The sequence below is a fragment of the Carlito syrichta genome, unplaced genomic scaffold (assembly GCF_000164805.1).
Source record: "Carlito syrichta isolate Samal-C Ts95f unplaced genomic scaffold, Tarsius_syrichta-2.0.1 Scaffold309858, whole genome shotgun sequence".
In the NCBI taxonomy this organism is placed as follows: Eukaryota; Metazoa; Chordata; class Mammalia; order Primates; family Tarsiidae; genus Carlito; species Carlito syrichta.
Window position 1 is genome coordinate 724,642 of NW_007253954.1, and position 27,493 is coordinate 752,134.

Below are 27,493 nucleotides of genomic sequence, written 5' to 3' on the forward strand. Positions count from 1 at the left end.
AAAAAAATCAAGCATGCCTGTTGGAACCCAGGAAAACAAACAAAAATTTTATGTAGACATAATAGAGGATATATAGCTGGTGTACATAGTAAGAAAATTCAGGTTGAACATTAGATAAACCAAGGAGTTGGTTTAGATGAGAAATTGGAAAGGAGTGCATGAAGAAGAAAGAAAGGAAACAATGTACCCCTTTAGAGTAAGAAGCTCAACCTGGGAGATGTTACAATTTCAGACACAGCTTTTGTTTGAAATCAAAGATCACTTCCGTGAAATAATCCTTATCCTTTCTTTCAAAATTACACAAATTCTATTAGTACTATTCCAATAAGGCCAAAAGGCTAAGTTCCCCTCAGCGTCTCTTAACTCACTGTTTCAGTTACCCTTGGTCAACTGTGATCTAAAAATTATAAATTAAAAATTCCAGAAATAAACTACTCATAAATCTTAAATTGCACACCGTTGAGAATCTTGATGAAATCCTGCTCCAACTTGTCCAGGACGTGAATCATTCCTTTGTCTGGCATATCCACATGTATACACCACCCACTCATTAGTCATGGACATCTTCTGCCCCTGACATCTGACCATCTATGTCCTCATAGCTCAATGATCCAGGGTCACCCAAAGCAGACAGTGCTCCTTCTTATGTTTCATCACAATGTCAACAGGAGCATAATGCTATGCTGGGATGCCTGTGTCATTCCCCTCCATCTCATCAGGTAGGCATGATACTATCTCACATCGTCATGATAAGGGTGAGTACGGTACAATAAAAGACTTAGAGAGAGAAACAGACAACATTCATATAACTTCTATATAGTATAATGTTATAATTTTTCTATTTTATTGTGAGTTATCATTGTTAAACCATCTCTGTGCCTAGTTTATAAATTATACTTTATCATAGCGATGTCTGTATAGTAAAAAAACAGTATCCATAGGGTTCAGTACTATGTGCGATTTCAAACATCCTCTGGGGGTCTTGGATCATATCCCCTCTGATAAGGGGGCACTACTCTAGTGGCTCTTCTGTGAGTTTACGGGTAAGCTTTCCACTAAGATTAGCACACAAATGTAATTAGTTGAATCCCAGGAAACACCCTGGTTGAGTCCAGATCTCAATACATCTTAGACTTGGGTGGTCTAGCTCCTTTCACTGGTGATAATTTATTATTACTATTATTCTTTCCTGGGTAGAGTTTTAAAAGTCAATTAGGCTGGGCTCAGTAGCTCAACCTCTAATGCCAGCACTTTGGAAGGCAGAGGCGAGTGGATTCCCTGAGCCCATGGGTTCGAGACCAGTCCGGGCAACTTGGCAAGACCTCATCTCTACAATCAATCAATCAATCAATCAATAATTAGCCAGGCATGGTAGCGCACACCTGTAGTTCCAGTTACTTGGAAGGTTGAGGTGGAAAGATCCCCGGAGCCCAGGAGGTTGACGCTGGGGTGGCTGTGAGTGTGCCACTGCACTCCAGCCTGGGCAACAGAGTGAGACTCCAAGTCAAACAAAAAAAAAAAAAAAAAGAAAAGTCAATGAAAGGAAAATGATTTAGCAAGTGATAAAAGAAGAAACTTTTGTACCCAGCACCATCCCTCTCCATAGAAAATTCAAGTTTCTCAAAAACTAAAACCAACAGACAAACCCCTACATGCTTTTCTTCTTGGAGAAAATATGTATACTTTTAATATATTTATAATATTTTATATATTTATTATATCCTGGAGAAAACATTAATTTTTTTTATTAAGAAGAGAGGACCTCTAAGGGAAGTCAGCTGTGAGAACCAACAAAGTGTATTACTAAGCCCCACTTCTAAAAAATTCTGTACAAAAAAAAAAATCTTACCAATTCTACGTTGTAGAGTAAGCAAGCAGCCCTAAAGAGAAATCTACATAAATCAGAAAACAATTGGCACAGTACAAATCAATCTAAGGAAATGGATTGATTAGCTAGATAAAGGAAGGGAAGGAATTCTGAAATAATATACAATAAGAGTCTTGAATGAGTTGAAAGACTAACAGCTAGAACAAAAAGCTCTTTTCAGAAATTTTAGCTAAACTGAAATACGGGATTATTTCTAAAACTCCCAAATAATATTTAAATCATTTGTTCTTTGAAAATTTATCAAATCAATAGATTTCAATGAGCTACCAAGTTAGTTTTTGGCCAAATAGAGAAATCCCTAAAGAATTCAGGATTTCTATTTCTAATGAATTAAGTTAACTCTTTACATACATACAAATATATATTTAGATAAGGTAGGAGGACATACAAATAATGTGGGGGTTAGGGAGGATAGAGAATATGAAAAATGAGGAGTGGGAGAAACTAAGGTTTTTAAGGCTACCCTGCCAATCAACTCACTATTTTTGTGTGTGCTTATGTTTGGGCATTTTCTTTGGTTTTACTTTTCAATGATCCTTGACAAGGTAACCGTCCATCTGACTCAACGTATAGAGCTCACAAAATTTGTGATTATAATATCACTCAGACAAGTCTAACTTTTCTCCTTCAAGTTAGATACCTCAGGTATTTGCCTACAGCAAACAGGCCCAATTAACCTATCTGAACCCCACCCAGAAAGGATTTCCCACAAGCCAGGAAGGCTGCAAGCCTCCAGTTCACCTCAGGGATACACCCAACATTAGCAGTGTCTTCTCTGGATTTAACCCTCTCCTCCCGTTGGCACAGAACTCAACACTACAAAAAATAAGTCGAAATCCTGGAGAGGCAGGTGAGCAGACTTCAAGTTGCATGACATGATGATAAGTACAATATCAATGGGAAGGGGCCAGACAAGGTAGATGGAACTTTGAAGGGTGACACTTTGGCAGCAAAAACAATTCCACTTTTACAAATGTATGGAGAAAATGTACTAACTGGCTGTGACAATGCATTCAATTTATGAACATTTAGCCCCACCACAGCAAATGATCATGATATCCAGGAGTCATGAATTGCCAACACACCCTCTTAAAATGTAACCACAATGACCCTGAGAACAGTATTTTAATAACTTGGTGGTGGCTGGAAATCTGAAAGTTTGATAGGATTTTTGTCAATTTAAATAGAAGTACATTCGGTGAATTATTATCTGCTCTTAACTAGTCAGGAAGAACAGAAGTGGAAAACAACAAAGAGTTTTAAAACCTAAAAGGGATGTGTACACACAGAGAACAAACCTTGAAGGTTTTCAGCCTGCGAGATTTCTGCCAACATTCTTAGTCATTACGAGAAATACCACAGTGTGACTCATCACCACTTACACAATAATATTCTCTGTGTCTGATAGACATGTTTTCATTCGATATATAAAAATAAGACATGAGAAACCTCACAAAGGCTGACTAAAGAAATAATTTGTTTCTTACTACCAATGGTTCAATGTTTCATACTACTTCCTTTTTTGTTTCCTTACTAGCAAGCAATGCAAACTATATGCTGCTTGCTGGACAAAATCTGCAGCTAAATATACAGGCTTTTTGTTTAGTTTTATTATTATTCAACTAGAAAGTCATTAGAGTGATTTTAACTTTTAATTAGTCTGCATCACCAGCAGTTTTCCAGTAGCCTAAAATAAACCCTGTTCTACACATATGTTAGAACCATCTCCCAATATCCACCCAAATTTCCAGTGTTTACATCTATAACCTAGTACAACTTCAGTTGACAAAGCTTAATAGAATTTCTAAGCAGTATTTTCCTAACGGATGGAAGAACTTTGTCTCTGGGGACAAATGTACCAGCTATAAAGTGACAGACGCAAAAGGCACCCTCCGGACCACAGTGAAGCCAAGTTCCACACACACCCCCTCCCTCAATGACACCAGCACTGCTCTTGCCAGCCTAGGCCTCTCCCCCACCCTCAAGAGACTTGCTTGGCAGCTTACCTGACATTTCTAAGCTTTAATTGGGTCAAAAGACAATCTAGCACAATGAGTCTCTTCCCACATTGCAGTTTTTATTTATTTTACCATGTAACATGTAGTAGAGAGACTTCCAAGGACAGAAAATATTTCTTAAATATGATCACCCTTATCCGTTTAAACTGCTACCCTTTCTGCCAGACACTCTGGTGTTCCCAAAGTAACTAACCATTTTAAGGAGGAGGAAGGAGTCAAAAGAATGACAGCAGGTGGGATGGGTGCAGGGAGAGTTCAGAGGATCAGCCCAAACCTATCACCACTACTTTAAGAAAAATTCAAAATACAAACTCAATTGCTGAAGGATTCAGCAGTCGTTAATTCATGCACCCATGCATGCATTCAATCAAATACTTACTGAGTATCTCATGTGCTATGCTTCAGTAATTAGTTATCCACCCATTCATTCAGGCCACAAACATTTATTGAGCACCTACTCTGGACCAAGCACTGCTCTAGGCCCTGAGCATCCTGAGAATAAGTCAGATACTATGCCTGAGCCATTCTGCTCTCTGGAGATGCAAGGTGCCTATTCATAGTGGATTTAACATAATGAGTTATTCATATAAGAATAAACTCCATCTCCAACTATCTGGTTGTTGAAAAGATGGCAAAGGACTTTCTGACTTTTCCCCTCTATATTCAAGAAATGCCCCACTTTCCTGGGGGAAAAAAAACCCATACACATATACATATTCTAAGTGAGCTTTCAGCCATTTGGTTTAATTTCTTTTTTTTTTTTTTTGAGTTGGAGTCTCACTCTGTCACCCAGACTGGAGTGCAGTGGACGCTCCCGGCCACCGCAGCCTCAACCTGCTGGGCTCCGGCAATCCTTCCGCCTCAGCCTTCCAAGTGGCCGGAATTACAGGCATGAGCTACCACGCCCGGCTGATTTTTTGATTTATTGTAGAGATGAGGTCTCGCTGCCCAGGCGGGTCTCGAACCCACGGGCTCAGGCAATCCACTCACCTCAGCCTCCCAAAGGTGCGGGATTACAGGCTGAGCCACCGAGCCCAACTTAATTTAGTTCTTAAATAATACACTGTGTAATGAAGTAAACAGCTTGCAGCTTTAGGATGTTTCCAATAGATTGATTTAAAACTGGACAAGAGAAAAAAATATTGCAACTTTTTAGAGATCTGGTTTTCCAAAGGGGAAAAAAAACCATACTAGCTCTTCATCTATAAGTCATGAAATCCTTACTAAAATATGTATCTGCTCCTATAGATGCACCAAGAACAGTTTGAAATTCCAGAGGAATTCTGGGAATTGAGGGTTGGGGTGGGGAGGATTCCAAACACAGTGGGTAAAAATAGTCAAGGACAGTTTAGAACTGAAATACACCACCCATGGTATTAGGCAATTACCTCCTAAAGGCCATGTCACATGTCTTGTGAGAGCAAATAATGGTGTTTAGATGACTCCCAGAGCATCAGGATATATTCTTATGTACAGCCGACTGTACAAACTACCAGATCCTTCTAGTCATTACTAAAACACATTTTCAAAATTACACTTAAAAGCTTACCTAAACCATACTACTTACAGAGATCAAATTATTCCTTCAGCCTTTTGACATCTATATTGGCTTAAATGAGGACATGTAGAGAGTGGAAAGTCACTAAATTGACTTTGTATAATTTGCACATGGTAGTAGACGTAAGACTAAGTTAAATGATCGGATTTTAAATTGTAGCCAAAAGCTAAGTAGGTACATACCACTCAGGATCTCTTTAGGATTTGTATTAATGGAAATCATCAGGACCAAGGGGATTCATATCCATTTTCTCAATAACACTAATTCAGAGACAGTTTTATAGTACAGTATTTCTATTTAAAAAAAAAGAAAATTCTTATGTTTCTTTCCTCCATTCTCCATGCCCCCTCATCTCAATCCTCTTGTTCTAATATTAAGAAGCATCCAGGAATAAATAACTGGACTGATAACAAAATATTTAACAGGAAGTCATAATCCAAATAACAGCCTGTAAAAGGGGGGGGGCATCTGGAATGATCTTGGTGAAATAAAATAAACACTTCAAGGCCAGATACAGTGGCTCAAGCCTGTAATTCTAGCACTTTGGAAGGCTGAGGTGGAAGGACTGCTTAAGTCCAGGAATTCAAGACCAGCCTGGGCAACATAGACAGACCTTGCCCCCCCATATATATATAAACTAGAAGGAATAAAACAGTTATATGGTTGTATCATAAGATTTATTGGATATGTATAGTGAATCAGAGGACTAGAAGGAAACTGAAGAAATCATTTTAACCATCTTACTGTCTCTGAGCAGACAGGACTTCAACCAGTACAAAGAAGTGTATGATGTCCACTGGGATGAAAACCTACTGCCAGTCCTACTTGGACTCTTAGAAGCAATGTTCCATTAAAAAGTACAACAGATACCAGCTAGCAAAACCACTTACATCAACATCAGCCTGTATCACAAACCATCAGTTGTTCTCAGGTACAAAATATTTATCAAGTCCTGGATTTGAGATCGTTTTCTGTCACCTTCAGATTGACTGTAGCTTGGCAGCAGCTCATATTCACTCCATGGGAATTTTAGCACTGCACACACTTAAGCCCATATCTGCATTCCCACTTCCCTTGGTGATATGCTGTACATCTTTATCCTGTTCTGAGCATTGTCTATGAACGCATCAAATTGATTTATACAGAAATCCCACACTATCAAAGGATGATTTACTCAATATATTTTTCTTCTCTGTCAATTAATCATGTCCTTAGTTACATGGAATTTTTTCTTTTTGACCTTTAAAGGTTTGTCAAATGAATAATATCAACTCCTTCATTAGATTCTGACTTTAGGCTTCCAGACAACTAAATACTTTGAGACTATTCTAGATATATTTTTGCAATCTTATACAGTCTGATTTCCTCTTTAATTACTAAGCAATCCTTTATACATTAATTAAGAAACAAAAGATTAAAACTATGACTCATTACAACCAGCTTTTTTCTTCTTCAATCAGTTTAAAATTAAATATTTCTACTACCCAATTTTTTCATCTTTCTTGGGAACAGGGAACTGAATAGCTCCTATAGGAAACTTTCTATTGTTAGTTACGGTTTTAGTATAAAAGACAACTTTTTAAAATAAAGAGAAAAAAGTGTTGAAACTTTTCATTTATTTTGGTAATGATACAAGTATTTTGTTATTGAAGAGAACTAAAAAATAGTCCTAGTAATAAGAAAATTATGCTGATAGCCTGAGAAAAGGGGTAACAATTCAATGTCTAGTAGAAGAACCATATTGTACAGTGGTGAATCCCTAGGACCAATTTGGATTCCTGCAGCTCTTTTCATACCAAAGTGACTTCAGAATATATTGAAAAATGAAGAGATTACTGATGTAGGTTCCCAAGTGAATTCATCTGGCACAGCCTATCCTAACTATGAATTTATCTAAATCTAATATATCAACTAAATTCTCTCACTTCTACTGTCTTCATTTCTTAAATTCTTTGCTGATTACTAATCCTGAGAACATCCTCAGTATTTAATAAATATAAATACTATAGGCCAGTTTTATGATTATATTTTAAGGGTACAAATCTTCTCATTCTATAATATCCACCATCACTACATTCCCTTTGAGATTTCAGTTTTTTTGATAATCCTCAGTAGTATAAATGGCTAATATCACTATTGCTGAGAAATATTCCATAGGAAACCTTTAGCCTTCAGGGTATGCTGAAGTCTATTCTTTGGGGAATCCTAGTAATTCTCTTTCTCCTTTCTACTTCAAAATTCAAATACCTGGAGGTATGTGTTTTAACAAGGCAGTACCTCACCTCAACTGTTGAACTCAAAGAAAAATATATTCAGAATTGCTATGGTTTGGATGTTTGCCCCTTTAAAAACCTCATGTTGAAATCTGACCCACAGTATTGGAGGCAGGGCCTAATGGGAGGTGTCTGGGTCATGGGGCCAGATCCCTTATGAATAAATGAATGCCCTCACTCTATTAGTTCCCAGGAGAGTTGGTTGTTTTCCTATTTCACATTAAATGCCACTACCTCACATTGAAACTCCCTCTTCATGAAAAAAAGGGGGAATAAGGATTCTTCTCCCAACAAAATATCATGGGGACCCCCCAAAAAAACCTAGAACTTATTTATTAAAAATTGTGTATTTAATTTTACATGTTGAACTTTAGTCACCTTCAAAGTACTCTCTGTTGGATGCAATACATTTATTGGGACATTTTTTCCACTGCTCAAAACGGTTTTGAACTCATCAATTTTTATGCCTTTCAGGGCTTCTGATGTCTTTTGTTTCACCTCTTCCACATCAGCAAAACATTTCCTTTTGAGGACTTTTTTCATCCAGGTAAACACAAAAAAAGTCACTTGGGGCGAGACTGGGTGAAGAGGGAAGGTGGGAAATGGCGGTCATGCCATTTTTTTGTCCAAACTGCTGAACACTCAGCACAGTGTGGGCAGGTGCACTCATAAATCACCCATCATAAAATGGGCAAACACTTGAAAGAATCTCAAAAAAAAAAAAAAAAAAAAAATTCACTGAAGCCAAATGCAGCCTCTCACAATAACCCTAGCTAGTACACTGGTGCTGATGAGTTCCTAGAACACCTAGTGAGAAAAGCCTGTATTACAAGGGGTCTGCCCTCCAAAAGACAAAAGACAAAAGACAATTCTGGCTTTGGGGGGCGGGCGGAGAAAGTACCTCTTCCTATACTGCTTAAGCAATGCTTCCACAGCACTTCATCACATCTGACAAGATTGCACACTCAGTTGCCTGTCTTCTCAGCTAGAACTTCAGCTCCACCATATCAGGAAGGACAGGATTGTGTCTCTTTTGCTTACCAGTTACCTCAGAATCTGGCATAGAAAGGCACTTAACTCACACACATCAACATAATCCTTCAGTCAATTAATAACACATTCTTCTGTTCATCCCAAAGGAAATCTATTGCTAACATTGAGATAGAAAAAGTTACTTGAACAATAACAATTTATAGAGTTGTTGTGCTTAGGACTCTTCAAGCATGACAGAGGTTGGGTTAAGATAAGATAGGTTAGTTGAGATAACCTAAGACTTTTAAAAGCCTGTAGAAAAGAATATAGTTGAATCTTATTTCAGGAGACCAGTGCTTATTTAGGAGACCCTCAGATAGGTTATGTTCTTTATTTTGACTGAGGAAGAAGGCAAAGAGAAAGACATGGAAAAGGAAGGAGGGGGATGGGGGGACAGAAAAAAGAAAAAAACTGTGATACTTAAAAGGCATAAAATATAGGATTAGCAGAGATTAAATAGATTCTGAACTTAATGTTTCATTTATAAATATCCTCAAATAATGTGAATATTGTTAGCAGGGAGTCTATTTCTATTTGACAACACACAAAATTACACACTCTCAGTTCTGTTAGAGTTTATCCATCAGTAGGGGGTGAATAATAATAAGTGTTGGAAAAGATATGGATAATCTGGAACCCTCATAAATTGAATGTAAAATAGTGCTGGCACTTAAAAACAGTCTTTGACGGTTTCCCAGAAGTTAAATATGGTATTACCATATGTCCCAGCAATTCTGCTCCTAGGTATATACCCATGAGAATTAAAAACACATTTCTATGCAAAAACTTGTATATGGATGTTTATAACAGCTTTATTCATAATAGCCCCAAACTGGCAATGACTCAAATGTCCATCAATGAGGAATGGATAAACAAAATGTGGTATATCCACATAATGAAATGTTATTCAACAATAAAAAGAAATTAAGTAATGGTACATGCTACAGCAAATGAACCTTGAAAACATTATGGTAAGTGAAAGAAACCTGTCACAAAGGACCATATATTGTATGATTCCATTTGTATGAACTGCCAGAGTAGACAAATTCTCAGAGACACAAAGTAGATTAGTGTTTTCCAGGGATGGTGAGGCCAGGGATGAAGTGGAAGTGATGGTAAATGGATTGGAGGTTGCTTTTTAGGGGGACTGCTAAAACTGATTTTGGTAATGGTTGTACAATCTATGAATGCACTAAAAGCCACTAAATTGCACATTTTAAATTGGTGAATTATATAGTATGTGAATCATGTCTCAATAAAGCTTGGTGTGGGGTCACTTTTTATGGGGGTTGCTAAAATTAATTTTGGTGATGGCCGCACAATTCTATGAATATACTAAAAGCTATTTAATTGTACACTTTAAATATGTGAATTATATGACACATGAATTATGCCTCAGTAAAGCTGTTTTTTTTTTAAAGTTAGGCAAGATGTGAGACTGGTATTTCCACAAACCACTATGTCCTGGGATTGGAATAATTCTGATTTCCCTGCCCATGGTGGAGAGCCTGTTAGAGAATAAGGAGCTCCTCGCTGCCCACTTTTTTTAAAGAATCACATGGCTGACCTCCTATCAAGGCTTGTTTTATTTATGAGATGCTACGGTTGTGGTAAGCAATTCTGAAAAAAACCTATATCACTCTAAGAAATGTCAAATGAGTGACTCATTGGATGAGGCAAAGGAAAGTAGCCTACAACAATCAGCTCTGATGAGATGCTTTCCAATAGATACAGAGAGGTAAGATGGCCCACAAGTTAGGACCTGCATTGGCCTGTTCACAGCAGGTGGATTAGCTTTCAAGAAAAGGAAAAACTTGGGAAGTGTGCCTACAGTGCTGTGCCCAGAACACACTGAAATTATCTCCCTCCCTCTTGCTGTACTAGGATGTGGGGTGTAATGCACCTATTAGGTGCCTGCCTTTTTAAATAAGTTATCTTTTTTAATCTTCACACCAACTCTGTCAGAGAGATGGCATTATTCCCATTTTATAAGCAAGGAAACAAAACCAAATTCAAACAGAACATCTTAAAGGGAGTTTTCCTAGGCAAAATGCTGGCACCTGGAAATGCTGTCTGACTCCAGAGGTCAGGCACTCTCCACCACCACACGTGGCCTCCCTCGTCTCCTGTATGTGGACAGAAGGAGAACTGTTTCTGCAACTAGTCAAGAGAACCCATGGCAGAGGCTTCCAGTGGCATTAAACCCACCACTCTTATCATCCCTGGCAGTTGGATGGATTTGTGGTCTAGGTCACTGAAGTGAAGAGTAGACAAAAATCTATCCATCACTCACCAGGACAGATACAAACCTCAAGATAATTTGTTTTCCACTGGTTTCAGCCTGAAGTTCTGGTTTGGCACTGGCTTTTTAACAAGTAACAGCTGTCGGCAATTTTCACACAGAATAGAGACATCAATAAGCAGAGACAGTGGAATTTTCTCCCTTAGGAATACAGAACAATGAGCTGTCTTCAAGATGTACACAGAGCTGCCACCACACAGGCTCCTGCTTAAGTCATGCTTGGGAGGCTAACAGAATATGACAGAAAGAGTTGCGGATGTAAAAATGCTTTGAGGGCACCAGTTCTGCCCACTAGTTCCACTAGCAACTGACGAGGTCTATCGCTATCAGCAACATCCATCTTCTTAGGTTGACTTTCTATTTCAAAACACTTTAAGTGAGCAATAAAACCCAGTCCATCAATGTATTATTACAGCTCTTCTAGACTGCTATCACTGGCAGATGAGTCACTGACACTCCCTGGAAGAGGACTATATGCCTGCCCACCACCCTAATGGTCTCAGACTTGACCATGTGACTTTGTGGTGCCAGTCCCTACAGAAGATGATAGCTCCTTACACTGTGAACTCAAGGGTGGCCAATGAAACATGGGCATAAGTGACATACGTTACTTCGCAGCATAAGCTTAGAGCCTGTGAATGGTTTGGCAGATCTGTCTTTCCTCTTCTATTGGGCCTGGGTACTGGACAGAAGATACGGGAAGCAGTGGCAATCACAATACTCACATGATAAACCTCTGCTGTTGTAACCAGCAAAATCTAGCTGAAGATGACTGAGATAGCTGCTGACATTGACCCCACCCTCCACTTCTATTCTCACCTTCAACTTCTGCTGACAGCTCACTTCCTCCAGAAAGTCTTCCCTGACCACCTTCCTTATCACTTGTCCTATGCCCCACAACACATACACACAAGCTATGTGTAACTGTTTTGTGCTTCTTCCTGTGGTGGCATTATAACTTCATTTTGGGTCCCCTTATGCTACTGAAACTGTCAGATATTTGGGGGCAGGTTCCAGCTTTCTATTTTGAACCTCCTTGTTAACACCTAGAACAAAGTTCTTCATATAGCAGAAGAAAGAAAGAAAAGAGATTCCTTAAAAACTAAAAATATTCAACATCATAAAGTATAAACAGACTGCCAAGAGTCATCTCTTCTTTTTCCCGACCAACTCTGGTTGGTTATAGTCCATTATCCCACTCAGGACCCAGAACTCAAACATCAGCTTCATGGACTCTCATATGGGCTTCTCTTTCTGCTTTACAAGTAAATTCTGGTCTATAAGAGCTAGAGTGACACAGCCAGTTCAGATATCAACCCTGGAGGGCACTCACGCAGGCTACATTACTTTCTTGACCTAAGAGTCATGTAAACAATAGCACTCTCTAGTATCTGTTGAACAATATAAATGGTCTGATTAGAACTAATTCTGTTACAAAATATCAGTGGTGATCAAGGGAGAATTCAGTACTCACATCACATTTATTGAGCACCTTTAAGGCCCAAGCATTGGGCCACTTCCACTGTGTACTATATTCTCATTTAAACATTACATCAAACCTAAGAGGGGGTATTAATTTTTCCTCCACTTTTGAGAAAACAGACTCAGAAAAATAACATGATTTTTCCATATTATGAAGATAAAGTCAGAGCAATATTTGAATCCCCATGCCTGTGCCCTTTAAACTATGCCAATAATGTCCTCTAAATACAGCATGGAAAGAATCACCACTTCAGAGATGCTGGAAGAGCTAAGTTGAAGAGTATCCTTACGTGTCTTGATAAATGGGTCCTACACTATATACATTTCAGTATAGTTGATTCTAAAATATGATAGTATCTATAAAGAGATTCCCCCAGTCATTATTCTAATCCTATCATTAGGCTAAATAATGATGTTGTCCTTAAGTAATAATGCCTTTCACCAAAGGCTCAAGGACAGGATGGGAAGTATGACTAATTTCTTAAAAGACATTACTATTATGCACTGGGTGTGGGGACAGGATAGCATTAGGGAATCCCAAAAGGTGTGAAGCAGATGAAGGAATGATTTATGCACACAAATACAGACTCCAGTTGGGATGGGTACAAATTAGGAAGGGCAACTTGGGATTCAGTTCTACCACATATTTGAACACCTGACGGTCTAAATACCTCCACCCACTTAAAGCATCAGCAATTACTACACTTGGATGAAGTAAGACTACCCTCTTCTAACTCCTCCTTCTCCACAGGTCTAGTGCTGACAGTGAGATGCAGACATAAGAATGGATAGAGGCCATTTTACTGAAAAAGCAAAAGTCAATGGCAAACCAAACCAATCCATCCACATCCTTTCCTCTTCTCCTTCCTTGGCTCCCTAGTGGGAATATGGAACTCACCACCAGTTCACTGAACATGACATCCAGCTCCTCCACAGGGGGCATGGGCAATGCTGGCTCCATGGTTTGAAGCGCAAAGTTGCTATCATTCCGCAGCCGATATGTGATTTCTGGATGATCATTATTTCGGAAACAGCAAAAGATGAATGAAATACCCCGTCCACCCCTCTTCCTTGGGGCCATGGTTGAATTTTGTTCTATTTCTTGATGTGACTAAACTCTGTAAAAAGAGAACATGACATCGTCAGGAGTGCAAGAATAAACAAAATAATGTTTTGATAGGTCAGACCAATTCAAGAAAGAAGCCCTGTGCTGGAGACAATGTGTGTGCCCTGCAGGGCACAAAAAAAGACAACACTGAGTGAGTATGGAATCCAAGAGAGGTTGATTTTTTGTGTGTGTGTGTGTATGTGTGGGGGTGGAGAGGGGGTTGGAGTCTCATTCTGTCACCCAGGCTGGAGTGCAGTGGCATGATCTTAGCTCACTGCAGCCTTGACCCCAGGAGATCCTTCTGCCTCAGACTCCTGAGTAGCTGGGACTACATGTGTCCACCACCAGCCTGGCTAATTTTTGTATTTTTTTGTAGAGATGAAGTCTCACTATGTTGCCCAGGCAGGTCTTGAACTCCTCCTCTACTCAAGCAATTTTCTAGCCTAGGGCTCACAAAGTGCTAAGATTACAGGCAAGAGTGACCGCACCAGGCCAGATGTTGAATGTTTGCCATGAACAACTGCTGAGCACACAGGACAGCTCCAGCCACTCTCCCTACACGTAGGCTCTCATCATACTGAGAACTGGCCAATCTCTGCACATCGCATTCCCTTTCCTGTAGACCTGCCTTGTTACTTTCCCTACAAGAATGTCCTTCTCTTCCTTCTCCCAGGGGATCTTTCTTATCCTTTAAAGTCTGATTCCCACTTCTCCTTTACCTTCCCTCCACTGAATTAATAACGCATATGCTATGGCGTCTATATCCATTCCAGCACTTGTCACATTCTAAGCCCTGTAAGAGTGTATCTTTGTGTTAGACTGTGAAAACTCAAAGGAAGGGGAAGCGGCTGTGCATCATGCACTTTGTGGTCCTAGTGCCCTCCCAGTGCCAGGAAGAGAGGCGGCACTTTGTAAATGTTTATTGTGTTGAATAACTGAAATTCATAACAAAGCAAGAGGAACTTAACATGAGCTAGAAGGGTTAGATATTTTCAAATAAACGATGAAATGAGTTCATCCACAGGAAAATAGTCAAATAGATTATTTATATATATTTCACATAATTACACACGCATTAAAAAAACAAGGTATTATTGTATGTAGACATAGAAAAATGTTCAAGATGCTATATGATATACTATATGCTACAGGATTACATGTTTAAAGAATGCAGTATGTATTTATGAATATATGCAAGACACTATTAATAGCAGCAATTCCCAAAATAAAAACAGAGGGTTGGAGAACTATTCCTTTTCATATTATACCCTTTAGAATTCAAATTTTCACCACAGAAATATGATATTAATGATTCTAGAGGATTTTTTTTAAAATTACAACTGTATACATTATCTTGGAAAAAGTTCCAAGTGATACTGTCAATGAAAAAAGCAGGTAGAAGAAAAATGTGCACAGCATTATGCCATTGTGTCTTTTAAAGAGGTCGTTACATTAAAAAGACACCTGTACCCACATGTACATCACAGCTCAATTCACAATTGCAAAGATGTGGAATCAACCTAGATGTCCATCAACCGATCAGAAGATGATGCAAATATGGCATATATACACTATGGAACCCTATTCAGCTATCAAAAAGAATGAAATAATGTGTTTTGCAGCAAGTTGGATGGAATTGAAGAACATCATCCTAAGTGAACTGAGGAATAGAAAACCAAACACATGTTCTCACTTGTAAGTGGGAGCTAAACTAAGGATATGCAAAGACATAGAGCGGTATACTGGAGACTCAGAAAAGAAAGGGTAGGTAGGGAGGGGATGGAGGGGGAAAAAAAAAAAAAAATCACCCATTGAGTACAATGTGCACAGGTGAAGGTGGTGGGTACTCTTATTTAAAGTCCAGACCAAAAACTTTTCATATCTCCCTAAGCTATTGAAATTTTTAAAAATAAAAAAATAAAAATAATTTCAGCCAGATGCAGTGATTCACACCTGTAACTCTAGGACTTTGAGAGGCTGAAGCAAGAGAATTGCTTGGGGCCAGGAGTTCGAAACCAGCCTGGGCAACATAGCAAGACCTCCTCTCCACAAAAATAAAAAAATTAGCTGGGTATGGTGGCACACACCTGAAGTCTCAGCTACTCAGGAGGCTGAGGTGGAAGGATCACCCGAGCCCAAGGTCAAGACTGCAGTGAGCTGTGATCATGCCACTGCCCTCCAGCCTGGTTGGCAAAGTGAGAGTCTCAACTCAAAAAAAAAAAAAGAAAAAAAAAGAAAAGAAAAACAATCTATAGAAAAACCTAATTGTTTACATGTAAATTTATTTCCAGCAAAAGATCTTGAAGGATACACAGCAAACTCCTAATTCTGAGAAAGGAACAGGATTAGAAAAAGGCAAGAAAAGGAATGTTCCTTTCATGCTATTTTAAAAATAATGAGTGTATATGCATGTATATCTTTGTAGGTTTTCAATTTATTTAAAAAGAGATGGGGCTAAAAGGGGGGGAAAAAAGTGGATGGGCATTGGCCCTTCAAGAGATGGAAGGGCAGAGGAGGAGAAAACATGTATCAGGCAGGAAAAGTAACAAGAAGGACATGAATATATTATTTATTGACTTAAAAATAAAAAGTATATACACAGAAGAGAGACTAACAGCAAGTGTGTCAACATTTCACAATGGTTAATTCTAAATAGTGAGGAAATAGATATCTTCTTTGAACTTTGCTTTTGTTCTCAAGTTTTAAAAATCAAACCCAGTCCATCAACTTATGGCATCTTCCATATCAGAAAACTCAATCCCAAAATCTATCACCAATTTCTTGATTGTGTAATTAATGCCACAATGTAAACTCAAAGACCTTCTAAATCACCTATAATTTGCAAACACCTCTAGAGTCAAGCTCTACACTCACTCGAAGAGAGAGTAATCTCCAAAGTTAGTAATGGAAGTCTCTGAGATGGGAAAGGAAAGGAAGATTAAGAGCAGGGTGTCCTAGATGATGTTCTAACTGGCTCCGAAATAAAGACTAAGTTGAGACAGCCAATATCTCATTCTGTTGGAGCATACATCTCCTGGCCTAGCATGTACTTGTACATGGTCATACCAAGACATATGCAGCACTTGGGATTCCTTTGGCAAATATGCATTAATACCTACTATGTACCAGGCATGACAATAGGTTCCTAAGGATATAAAAATGAATGGGTCACTCACTAGAAGCTCATAATCTAGTGGGAAACAGTAGTACACCAAATAGTTATAACAAAGAGAATATGACATCTCATGCCAATAAGTGCTACATAAACCAAGTAGGAAGTACCTAGAAGAGAATCTGGACGGTCTCTGATGGATGAGTGAAGTTTTGACACAATATGGAAAACAGAGCATTTAGGCAGGGCAAACCATACCCACAAAGGCATGAAGTGAGAAGTGGAATGAGTGTACAGTGAATGAGTGGTAAAGTATGGATTTGCTGTATACCACCATCTTCTCAGAGCAAAGCCTTGAGATTTGCAACTCCATGCTGAAAATCTGCCAATGGCTCCCCAGTGCCATTCTAAACTGGCATTCAGTGCCCCATCAAATTGGATTTCAGCTCACATTTTCTGTCTTTTCTACTTTCTTAAAAATATCCTACACCTTACTCAACAGGCCATTTTCCATGTCCCATAAACATCTTGCACCCCTCTCATCTTCCACCCAAGTGGACCACTCATTCCTTCCTGTCTTTATCTTTGTCAAGCCACATCCTCCCACCCCAATAGTTCCAAACCCCAGGAGTACCCAGTGCTGAGCTACATCCACTGCTGGTGGTAGCTGAAATTCAGCTCAACACTTCTGAAGGGCAATTTGTCAAAGTCTTAAAATAACCACATATTTTGACCTAGTATTTCTACCTCTGAAAATATATGCTCTAGAAATATTCAAAGGTACTATCAAGGATGCTTTCACAGAAATTTTCAAAGCATTAGCTCTAATAACAAATAAAGGCATAAAAATAAGTGCTGCTAATGGAAAACTATACAGAAAGGGTAAATAAATTATGGTATAACTAAATGTTAGACCACCAAGAAGCCCTTTGGAAAAGAATTTTTAATGACATGCAAATACTTATGATATATAAAAGAAAGAGTACATATATAGTGTCCCATTTTTGTAAGAAAAAGTTCACATTTATGAGCAGGGATAAAGGACAAGAGAAATGCACCAAAATGTTAGCAGCAGTCCGCTCTGTGGGAGATGTATAGATTAGTTTTTTTTAACAAACAAAAAAACTCCTCTACACTTCCCAAGTTGTCACAATAAACCTACTATGTTCACAATAAAATGAGGTGTGATTAAAAACCACTTACATGATTATTTGCTTAGAGAGGGAAATGAGTATGTAAAAATGTTCTTACCAAAAATATCCAAGTGTGGTGTTCTACACACCAGCTTCTCAAACTATCTGTGGTGAAAGACTAGTTGTTTTCCATCCAATCTGTTATCAACTAAAATATCTCATCAACGTCAAATTGCTATAAAAGTTTCCCTAAGAGTTCCATCTCAATGTGTGTACCCAGCACGGGGAGGCAGTGCATTTAATCTCCATTTGAGAGACAGAGAATTGTAATGGGAAGTTGGCAGATGATGAACAGTAGGACATGGGAGTTAAGACTCATCTCATTAAAATATACTTTTTTGTCTCCAGTATGTGCCCTCAGAGCAGGAGCCACATGCCACTCAGAAGCCAGGCCAGTGTCCTGTATATGGTGTCATTGGTAAACTGAAGAGAGATGATGATTCAGAGACCACCTTCAAGTCCTGTATGACTCTGTGTGTGTGTGTGTGTATTGGGGATAGGAAGGCAGTGTTCAGTCTATTGGGAAATGAAAACAAGATAAAGCTGGTTAAAGTAGGCAAGGGCTACTGGGGAGTCTTATGGATCATACTCAGTCTTCAAGTACATTTCCAGCCATCTCTTCAAGACAGTCTTGCTAACCTACCCAACTGAATATGGTGTTGGCCATCTTGGCCTTTTTTGCCCCCATGATGCATGGCCAACAACAGTTATAGCCATTTGAGGTCCAAGTCTTTCTTCTCTCTTTGAAGAGTCAACTCCATGGGGAAAATGCCCAAAGCATATGTCACCTAGAGCTTTGCACACAGAAGTACAGTCAATGTATTTGGGAAATAAATAAAAAGAGCAAGTTGTAAGTTGTTTCACACAAGCCCAAGTCATATTACACTCTGACTGTGTTAGTGAGGTGTGAGAGTAGGAGGTAGTGTTAAGATCTAAAGATCAGTCCAAAGTATTTCTCAAGTCTTAAAAATAAAATGCCAACAGTTCTATAAGCAAAAGAATATGAAGGTCTTGGCTAGTTTCTAAGATGAGTAATAAGATACAGACTCAATTATACTTAACAACCCAATTGAAATCATTTTTAAAAGACCAAAATATTGCCTTTGACAGGTGATTTGTATTTGAAAGCCTCAGTGAAGCCCAAAGGCCAAGTTTTTATACTGGCTCCTTTGTGGAACCCCAAATACAAGGTCCCTGATTAAACCCATTCTTATAAATCATAGATGATGGCATGTCTTTGAAATTTCCAACAAGTAATCCTATTTTCCCCATTTTTGGATCTCTACTGTTCAGAGCCAGTCTCCTAGGTACAGACCAAAACAGGAAGCAAAAGGAATCATTCCACCAGACCCCTCAAAAGCACCTATCCTCCTTAACCAACCTAGTACTTTACTGCCAAGTGATCCCAACAACCACCTTGTATCTATGATTTAATATCCACATTCACACCCATCACTCCATTCCTCTATCCCCATTTCATGGATGAGACTTAAGACAGGACTTGGAAGGGAGGGGGGCTGTCAGGAAGAGGGAAGTTTGAAGAATACTTGACTTGCTGGTGAAGGTAGAGATGTTTATGTGGGAAAGTCTAACTGGTTGGAAGCAGGGTAGGGGAACCTCGCAGAGGTCAGGGAGCCCATCTGCTCAGTTGGGTTTCGTCCTCACCCTCTCCAAGCTCAGGACATGACCTTAGCTCAGCCTTCCCTCATCTTTCATCTGAATGACTACAACAGTTTCTTAACTCTTCTCTCTGATCCTTGATTCCCCAGTTCAGGATCTGGCAAATCTTTTCTATAATGGGCCAGATAATATATATTTTAGGTTTTGCAGACCATTAGGCCTCTCTTACAACAACTTAACCCTGCCATTTTATCATGAAAGCAACCACAGACATCTGTAAACACGGGTGTGTCTGTGTTCCAATAAAACTTTACTGTGAGGCTGGGCATGATGGCTCATGGTTGTAATACTAGCATTTTGGGAGGTCAAGGTGGGAGGATTGCTTGACCCCAGGAGTTTGAGACCAGCCTAGGCAATATCTCATCTCTACAAAAAAATTTTTTAAAAAATTACTTGGGTATGGTAGCATGTGCCTGGAATTCCAACTACTTGGGAGGTTGAGGCAGGAGGATCACCTAAGCCCAGGACTTCAGGGCTGTGGTGAGCCATGATCATGCCACTATACTCTAGCCCTGGCGACAGAGTGAGACCCAGACTGAAAAAAACAAAACAAAAGAACTTTATTGTGGACAATGAAAATTTCATATCACTTTTTCATGTCACTAAATATTATTCTTTTTAAAATTTGTTTTCAACCATTTAATATGTGAAAACCATTCTTAGGCCATATGCCATAAAAAATAGGTGGTACTTTAGGCTGCAGATCACCACCAGTTGCCCTAGTCCATAATATCTAACCATTTATTCTATGAGGCCAAATGTTCATTGAGTACTGATTACATGCCAGATACTCCAAAAACTGCTGGGTACTAAGAAAGAGGGATGAAAATTAAAGAGCCCTAGGGAGCTTATATACTTTGGGGAAGACAGGAACAAAATCAAGTAAATGAAAGCTTAACTACTGATGTTGGTTCGTGTTACACAGGATGCAAAGAAGAAAATGAAGGTGGTGGTGGTGGTAGTAGTGATGGGAAGGGGCAGCTCCTTTAAACAGCGTGATCAGGAACGGCTTCTCCAGAGAGGAGGGATTTAAGCTGAGACCTGGTGGATATGGGACCAGTCCTGCTGTGTCAGGAGGGGAACTCCAGGAAGGAGGAGGTATGTGTGTGCAGAAGACAGAGCAGGTGGAAGTCACAAGGGAAGACTGGTGCAGTTACAACCTGATGGATCACGGGGGTGCTAGTAAGGAAGAGGCTGGAGAGGATGATGCCCAAGCCTGAGTGGCCACACACCAGGGAGAGGTCTCTGACCTGGCCCCTGGCAACTTTATTTTCTAGCCCTCATCTCTCAACACACTGTGCACTGTTCACCCCCACACCCCATACGCAAGTATGTACATAGCCACTGGACCTCAATACCTACAGTACTCTCAGCCTGGGGTGTTTTCCTTTTTTATCTCACCCTCTTCCCCTCACCCTTTCAAGACTCCTTGTAGATACTGCTGCTTTATGGACCCTCAGTTTTCCAGAATAGTCACACATGTCTTTCCACAACCCTAGTGCCATATACATAGTTGTGTAAATTTCTATTTTTGTAAATTTACATCTGGCTCCCCGACTAGACTATGAGGGTCTGAAGGCAAGAATTAAGTTTTATTCAGCCCCAAGCACACAGTATAATCTCAACAAATGTTTGTTGAATGCAAAGTATAAATGCCTAAGTGAACAGATGGTCTCACCTCTGAATTCAGAGATGTGTGACTGCATGTTCTTCCCACAGGTGTCTGCGGATCTGGTTTTCAATCACTAGACCATTTGAAGTCAATCAGATCACCAAGACCCCCTTAGCCACTTGCAAGCTTTTTTATGCTGACAGTAGCCTCATAATCAGATTTTATCCTTGGAGGATTTGCAGCTTCCCTAGAGCAAGGAGCTTCTGGCTGAACTAGCTGATGTTGCTTTTTCAACTTATTCCCATGTAAGTTCCATTGGAAATGGATTCACTGGTAAAACCTTTAAGATGTTTTCCCAGTTCCTTACCTTCAGTGAACATTTTGTCCAAGTATTTGTTTACTAGACCATTATCATCTGAGTCTCCTCAATATGCCGACTCTGTTTAATGCTAGAGACACAGATGAAGCAAATCTGAGCCCCATTCAGGGAGATCACAGACTAGAGGGGACATTTGGGGGCACAGGAGTCAGTCTTTTTTTTGTCTGGTGAAGAGGGAATGTGCAGTTCCTGGAACCAGGGACCTATATTTCCACATGCTGGCCCCTTTTAAATCAGACAAACCTGAGGGAGAGGACTAATTCCACCATGACTGCTGGGCCCTGAACCAGAGCACATCTTCTAATCTCAGCTTCTGGCATGGTTGCAAAAAAAAGAAGTCACTTCTGGGACATCCAAACTGCAATCCATCTATAACATTATGGATGACTATTGCTATGCCGTGCACAAGGAAGCAATTAACAAGCCTCTTAAGATTCTGGAGCAGGTGCATTTTGCTTAGCAAAGAATAAGAAATTCAATCCATCTGTGGCCTAGCTCAAAGTCAGAGTCATGTGTACTATTCCTTAACAAAACAAGTAAGATTCTCAATGTGGCCACAGTCAAAAACTGAGGCCAAACTTTACGGAACATAGATGATGATAATTATGATGATAAAAACAATGGAGAACTTAAAGTCTACAAGAAAATTCTCCCTCTTTTACTTTAATAATGACAAGTTACAATACACGTGAGATGTAACATTTGTTTTCCACAAAGCAAGACACAATCAGTCTTTACTATATGGGTCAAATCTGAAGGTTGTCATAACAAAATAGATTTGCACTGATACACAAACCATTTTAATAAGATGACTGTCCAAAATGTAGGATCCGATTGCCGGCTGAGTTCCCAAGATTTTCCTCTAACTAGAGTGAGGAGGAAGAGCAGTCCAGATATGCTGGATGCCAGAAGGAGGGCGGGGAGAGAAGAGCAGTGAGTTCCTGCTAGCCACCAACTTGATTAAAAGTTAAGAGACCTTTTGCAGTGTGGACCCTATCTGTCATTTCACACTCCTATTATTTTAATCAAGATTGACAGAATTTGACACTGAATTCTCCAAATAGTTATAATCTCAACACTAAAATATAGTCATTGTTTTGGGACTATAAATGGTCTCTGGAATTTCTGAAACAATAGAATCCATGTTACAAACAAAGAGAAGGACAAGAAAAAAAAAATATGCCATAAGAACAAATTTAAGGAGAAAGGTTTGGAGACCCTTCATTTAAGTTGCCATACCCACTGTTTTCAGAACTGCAGTTTGCCTCATGTTTTGCAATTTTCCAAAGGGTCCTGACATATAATTTGGCTTGCAACAAGATAATGCTAACCCAAATTCTCTTATCATGAAAGATGTGAAATGAAAAAATTGCTTTGTTTCTCTCCTTGGCCATCTCTCTCTCCCCTCTCACATTCCTCATGTCTGGCTTCATTTCCCAAGTACACCAGATGCCAAATACTATTTAGAGCTTCGAGAAATCACGGGATACAGTCTAAAGGTTGTAGGAGAAAGGTTTGAAAGGGAATTATGTTTTCCCCGCAGGTTTCAACATCCTCTCCATCAGGAAACGGAAAGGGCGTTTCCCAGTAAGTGTGTCCAGTGGAGGGACAGCCCTTCCCACACACTTGGTCCCAGAAAGATGTTCTAATAGGGCACTTCCTGGAGAGGCTTCTGGAAATTCACCCAGCAGTCAGTTCTCTCATCCCAGTAATTTTCTAAGGCAAGAGGAAAACCAGGAGAACATCTGCTATCCACAGAGAAACCAAAGTCCAAACATTCCAAGAAGCCACCAGCACCCCCAAAATGTCTTCTACACCTGTGTTTATTTTGCCTCCACATAGGCAGGGGTGTGCAAAGTGGAAGCCAAATCTGTCCCCTTTTCTCCACCACTTCTTCCCAAGATAAGGGAGGAGGGAACCCAAGTGAACACCCTCAAGCCAGCTCAGGCCTCAACCAACACATAATTAACAACTGTCTTTCTCCAAGTCCAAGTCACAGACTCCTTCCAGATACACTCCTCCCACTTCCATATGTAAGAGCAAAGAAGGGACCTCCAGGTTTTCATCCTAAAAAGCTGCCAACAACTGTTCTATGTCATGACTCAATCTTTAGCCACGGGTTTAGGGTATGAATTCCTAAAGTCAATATAACAAGGTTCTCTGAGTTAAGAAGCTTGTGTTGTTCACGTGACAGAAACCAGTCTGGAAGCCAGGACATCTCGTCTCAATCATCTGGGAGAAGAGCCAAACCCAAAGTGTCATTGGAGTGCCCCACCAAAGACATCACAGTCTGGCAGAGAGCTGCATCCTCCCCCTCCTGACCTGCTGCTGGTCTGTGACTCAACTAGTTAATAAATAAGTTTAAGCTGAAGTCAAAAGAAATGCAAATTATTTCCCCCCCTTAGGGTTCCTACCTTCAATGCCTCTAAGGGATCCACTCAAAGATCGTACAAAGACAAATTTAAATGTGGAGTCTACACAAACATAGGATGCTAAAACTCGATGGCCAGCTTTGTTACATCAAAACTCTCTCTTGTCTACGGGGGCCAAGTATTGTTCTTTAACAAAGCTATAAAAGAATGCGACTTTCCTGAATCATCCACTTAGCATTTTTCTTTCAGTAAAAATCTTGTAAGACCATCCGTCACTGGAAAAGAATGCTTGTATATTGCAAGACACCAGCAATCACCCATACTCTACATGCTCTAGTCCTCTGCTGATCTAACTGGAATAACCCCTAGAGCCAGTGTGTAAAAATACAGGTGAATATGGCTATCTCTTAAAACATCCCCCTACCACAAGAACCACACTTTTAGTACTTAATGCTTAGACCTTCCCCCAAAAGCTACCAACCTTTTGGTGCCATACATAAGGAAAATGCAAATGATGTTAAAAAGACATTGGAAGCCAGGCACAGTGGCTTACACCTGTAATCCCAGCACTTTGGGAGGTGGAGGCAGGAGGACTGCTTGATCCCAGGAGTTCAAGACCAGCCTGGCAACATAGCAAGACCTCGTGTATCTACTAAAAAATTAGCTGGGCACGGTGGTACATGCCTATAATCCTAGCTATTCAGGACACTGAGGCAGAAAGATAGCCTGAGCCCAGGAGGTTGAGGTTGTGGTAAGCCAAGATTGTATCACTGCACTCCAACCTGGGCAACAAGTGAGACCCCAACTCAAAAAAAGAAAAAGACATGGGCTAGAAAGGAAATACATTATTAGGCATTTTTTTTTTCTAATTTCCTCACAACTCAAATAATTCAGGCAAATTTTGAGAGAGAAGTTGAAAAGATATATAGTTTCAACAATTATGTTTTCTAGGTCTTCAAGCAAAGTTTACCATGAATTAAATAAGACAGAGGTGGTACTCTGGGCTAAGGGCTCCTGATGCCATCCTCATGGTAAAGTTAAGTTCCTTTCCCCAGTGAGGCCACAGGCAGGGTTCCCTGGAAAAATGAGTACTGCTACCAGTCCTCGCAGTCCCAAACCAGATGCTGTTCAATCTTATTCCTTCTCAAATATTACGACTACATTTTACCATTGAGGCATTTTATTACCAAGGTATAATTTTTATTTCTACACAGGCTTCTGTGGAGAAATATGGCTACTGGCATACTTGGGAAACAGTTCGTTGAACTGAAAATGAAGAAATAAAATTTTGCCCAGAGGGCTTTATATATTCATGTCAACCGAAAGCAAAATTTAAAACTCACTAATTACCTTCCTCTTTTTATGTTCTCCTGACTACTTTTATGCCAAGATCACTTTAATACAATCACAACAGGAGAAAATGAAACACCATGTAGAACAAAGATTCTTGGTTAAAATTAGTCTCACTCTCTGGTAATGATTAAGAAACCCTCAATGTTCTCACAGCAGATGTCTGTGCTTTCCAGTTAAGGGGAAACCCAATGAACAAACCCAGTCCAATACACAGCCAGTCGTGGAATTGTGACTCGGGTTCAAATACCAACTCTACCACTTCTTTCTCAAAGTAACTTCAGGAAGGTCACTTGAGTTCTCTAACACTCAGTTTTATCATCTATAAAAATAAATGAAAGTTGTGTATATTTTTACCTCCCCTATTTCGTAAGGAAGTGAACTGAGACGGCATATGATGAAAACATTGAGACCAATATTTCAACACAGAAGCAAAAACAAAAAAATCAAGGTAGAAGCAGCCCAGGGGCAGCACATGAAGAAATCTAAGCCTAAGAAGGCTAGAGCACAAAACTGGTGTGAGCTTCCAAGCAGTTCAGGCAAAAAGGAAAATGAATGGATCATGTAATTCTTACCCACTAATTAAAAGAAATATACCAGTTCATCCGGGTTGGGATTCCTTCTTAAGTCCAGGGACAAACTGCTCACAGGTTTAAGTCTGAGGGCTAAATTAGCTCCTCTGTCTCTTCATACCATCTAGCGGTAATCCACAGGTTCCCATAATCAAATAAACATTTGATGATTTTTAAGTAGATATTATGAAGGGAAGTGAGAACTACATTAAAAAGCTGGAGAGAGGATTTATATGTTAACTACTGTTTGGTGGAAATGTTAGCCAGATTCCTTTCTCTGACATTCCTGTGTGTATCAGCAGAGCAAATTCCTGGAATGAGGGTGATTTAATCTCTACAGAGCAGTTGTCATCACTAAATCAAAGGCTCTGCAGGTTTGTCAGCTTATCTACAATTGTGAGAAATTCTCTGAGGGTTTTTGAGGCAGTGTGGAAATGAGCATCTGTTCAAAAAAAAAAGGCTTTCTTATATATTTTGATGAATTAACAGGTTTAATATTCCAATCCAACCACTTGTACGAAAACTCACACATAGCATACCCGCTTGAGTCACTGCAAAGACACTGACCTTTGCAATACTCATCTGATTCCCCTTTACATTTTCCCCAGTCACTGACAGAATGTAGAATGATAAGCAGATGCTAAGTCTGAAACATCTTTTTCTGGTGAAAAAAAAACTGGTGAGTTGGTCACCAAGATAGAAAACCTACTGCAAACCAAGAGACAAGCACCCAAGGCCACTGGCCTTCACACTTTTGCCTCAGAAATATCATTCTAAATACATGTGGACACAGCCATTATAAACGTTAAAATGTTTAGAGAGAACTAAGTATATGGTGATTCCTGGGTTTAAAATTACAGTGTGGTACACTGTTTATTAGAGGCTAGGTCTCTCAGCAACGCCTACTACTAGGTGGGGCTCATCTGGGCAAGGTACATTGAGCTCTGCACCTGGCCAGTACCACATCTACACACTGGCTTCTCCTAATGAGTGCTGCTCACCATGTGGCAGGGAGAAGCCACCCATAAACAATGAAGAGTCACATCATAAAAACTGGAATGCCCTTCCAAAAGAAGCACCCTGCCCTTCACAGAAATTCTACTTACAAATTTTACATAATAAATCTTCCAAAGAGGCTTATAGAAAGATGAAAAAGCTTCAAATGCATGCAATTTTAGGAGTAGAAATAGGCAGTAAGAGGACACTTGCCTCCACCTCTGTCCTGTCTCAGGTGCTGTGTGGCTCTGTGAGATACTAATCCTCAAGCAGAATGCCCGAGCCCGACGTGAGAGACACACACATCCTCTGATGATTAAAAGTGAAGGCATTAAGTTGGCATGTCAGTCTGTAAAACTTCCAAAGACACAACATTTAAAAGACTTGGAAAAATAAAGTCTTGACATAGGACTTCCCTAACCTCTCTCCATATCAGGAACTTCCATAAACACTTAGATATAGAACCCTCCAAAAAGATAACTACTAAAAACACATACACAACAACCCAAGAAAAGGGGTAAGATGACTAGGGGAAAGAACCTCAGCCCCACAACAGGCAATCTAAT

At 39.7% G+C, this 27,493-nt stretch overlaps 1 protein-coding gene across 3 annotated transcripts in view; it reads right to left on the reverse strand.

Annotated features, from left to right (window-relative positions):
• DAAM1 (dishevelled associated activator of morphogenesis 1) overlaps positions 1-27,493 on the reverse strand; it is a 181,390-nt gene that overhangs the window by 85,752 nt on the left and 68,145 nt on the right. For 2 of the 3 annotated variants that reach the window (XM_008068063.1, XM_008068062.1), the window contains exon 2: positions 13,452-13,671. In XM_008068063.1, coding sequence (XP_008066254.1) covers positions 13,452-13,634 — 183 coding nt within the window. In that variant the 5' untranslated portion in view covers positions 13,635-13,671. The remainder of the gene's footprint in view (positions 1-13,451; positions 13,672-27,493) is intronic. The other variant, XM_021717559.1, reaches the window with a different exon arrangement.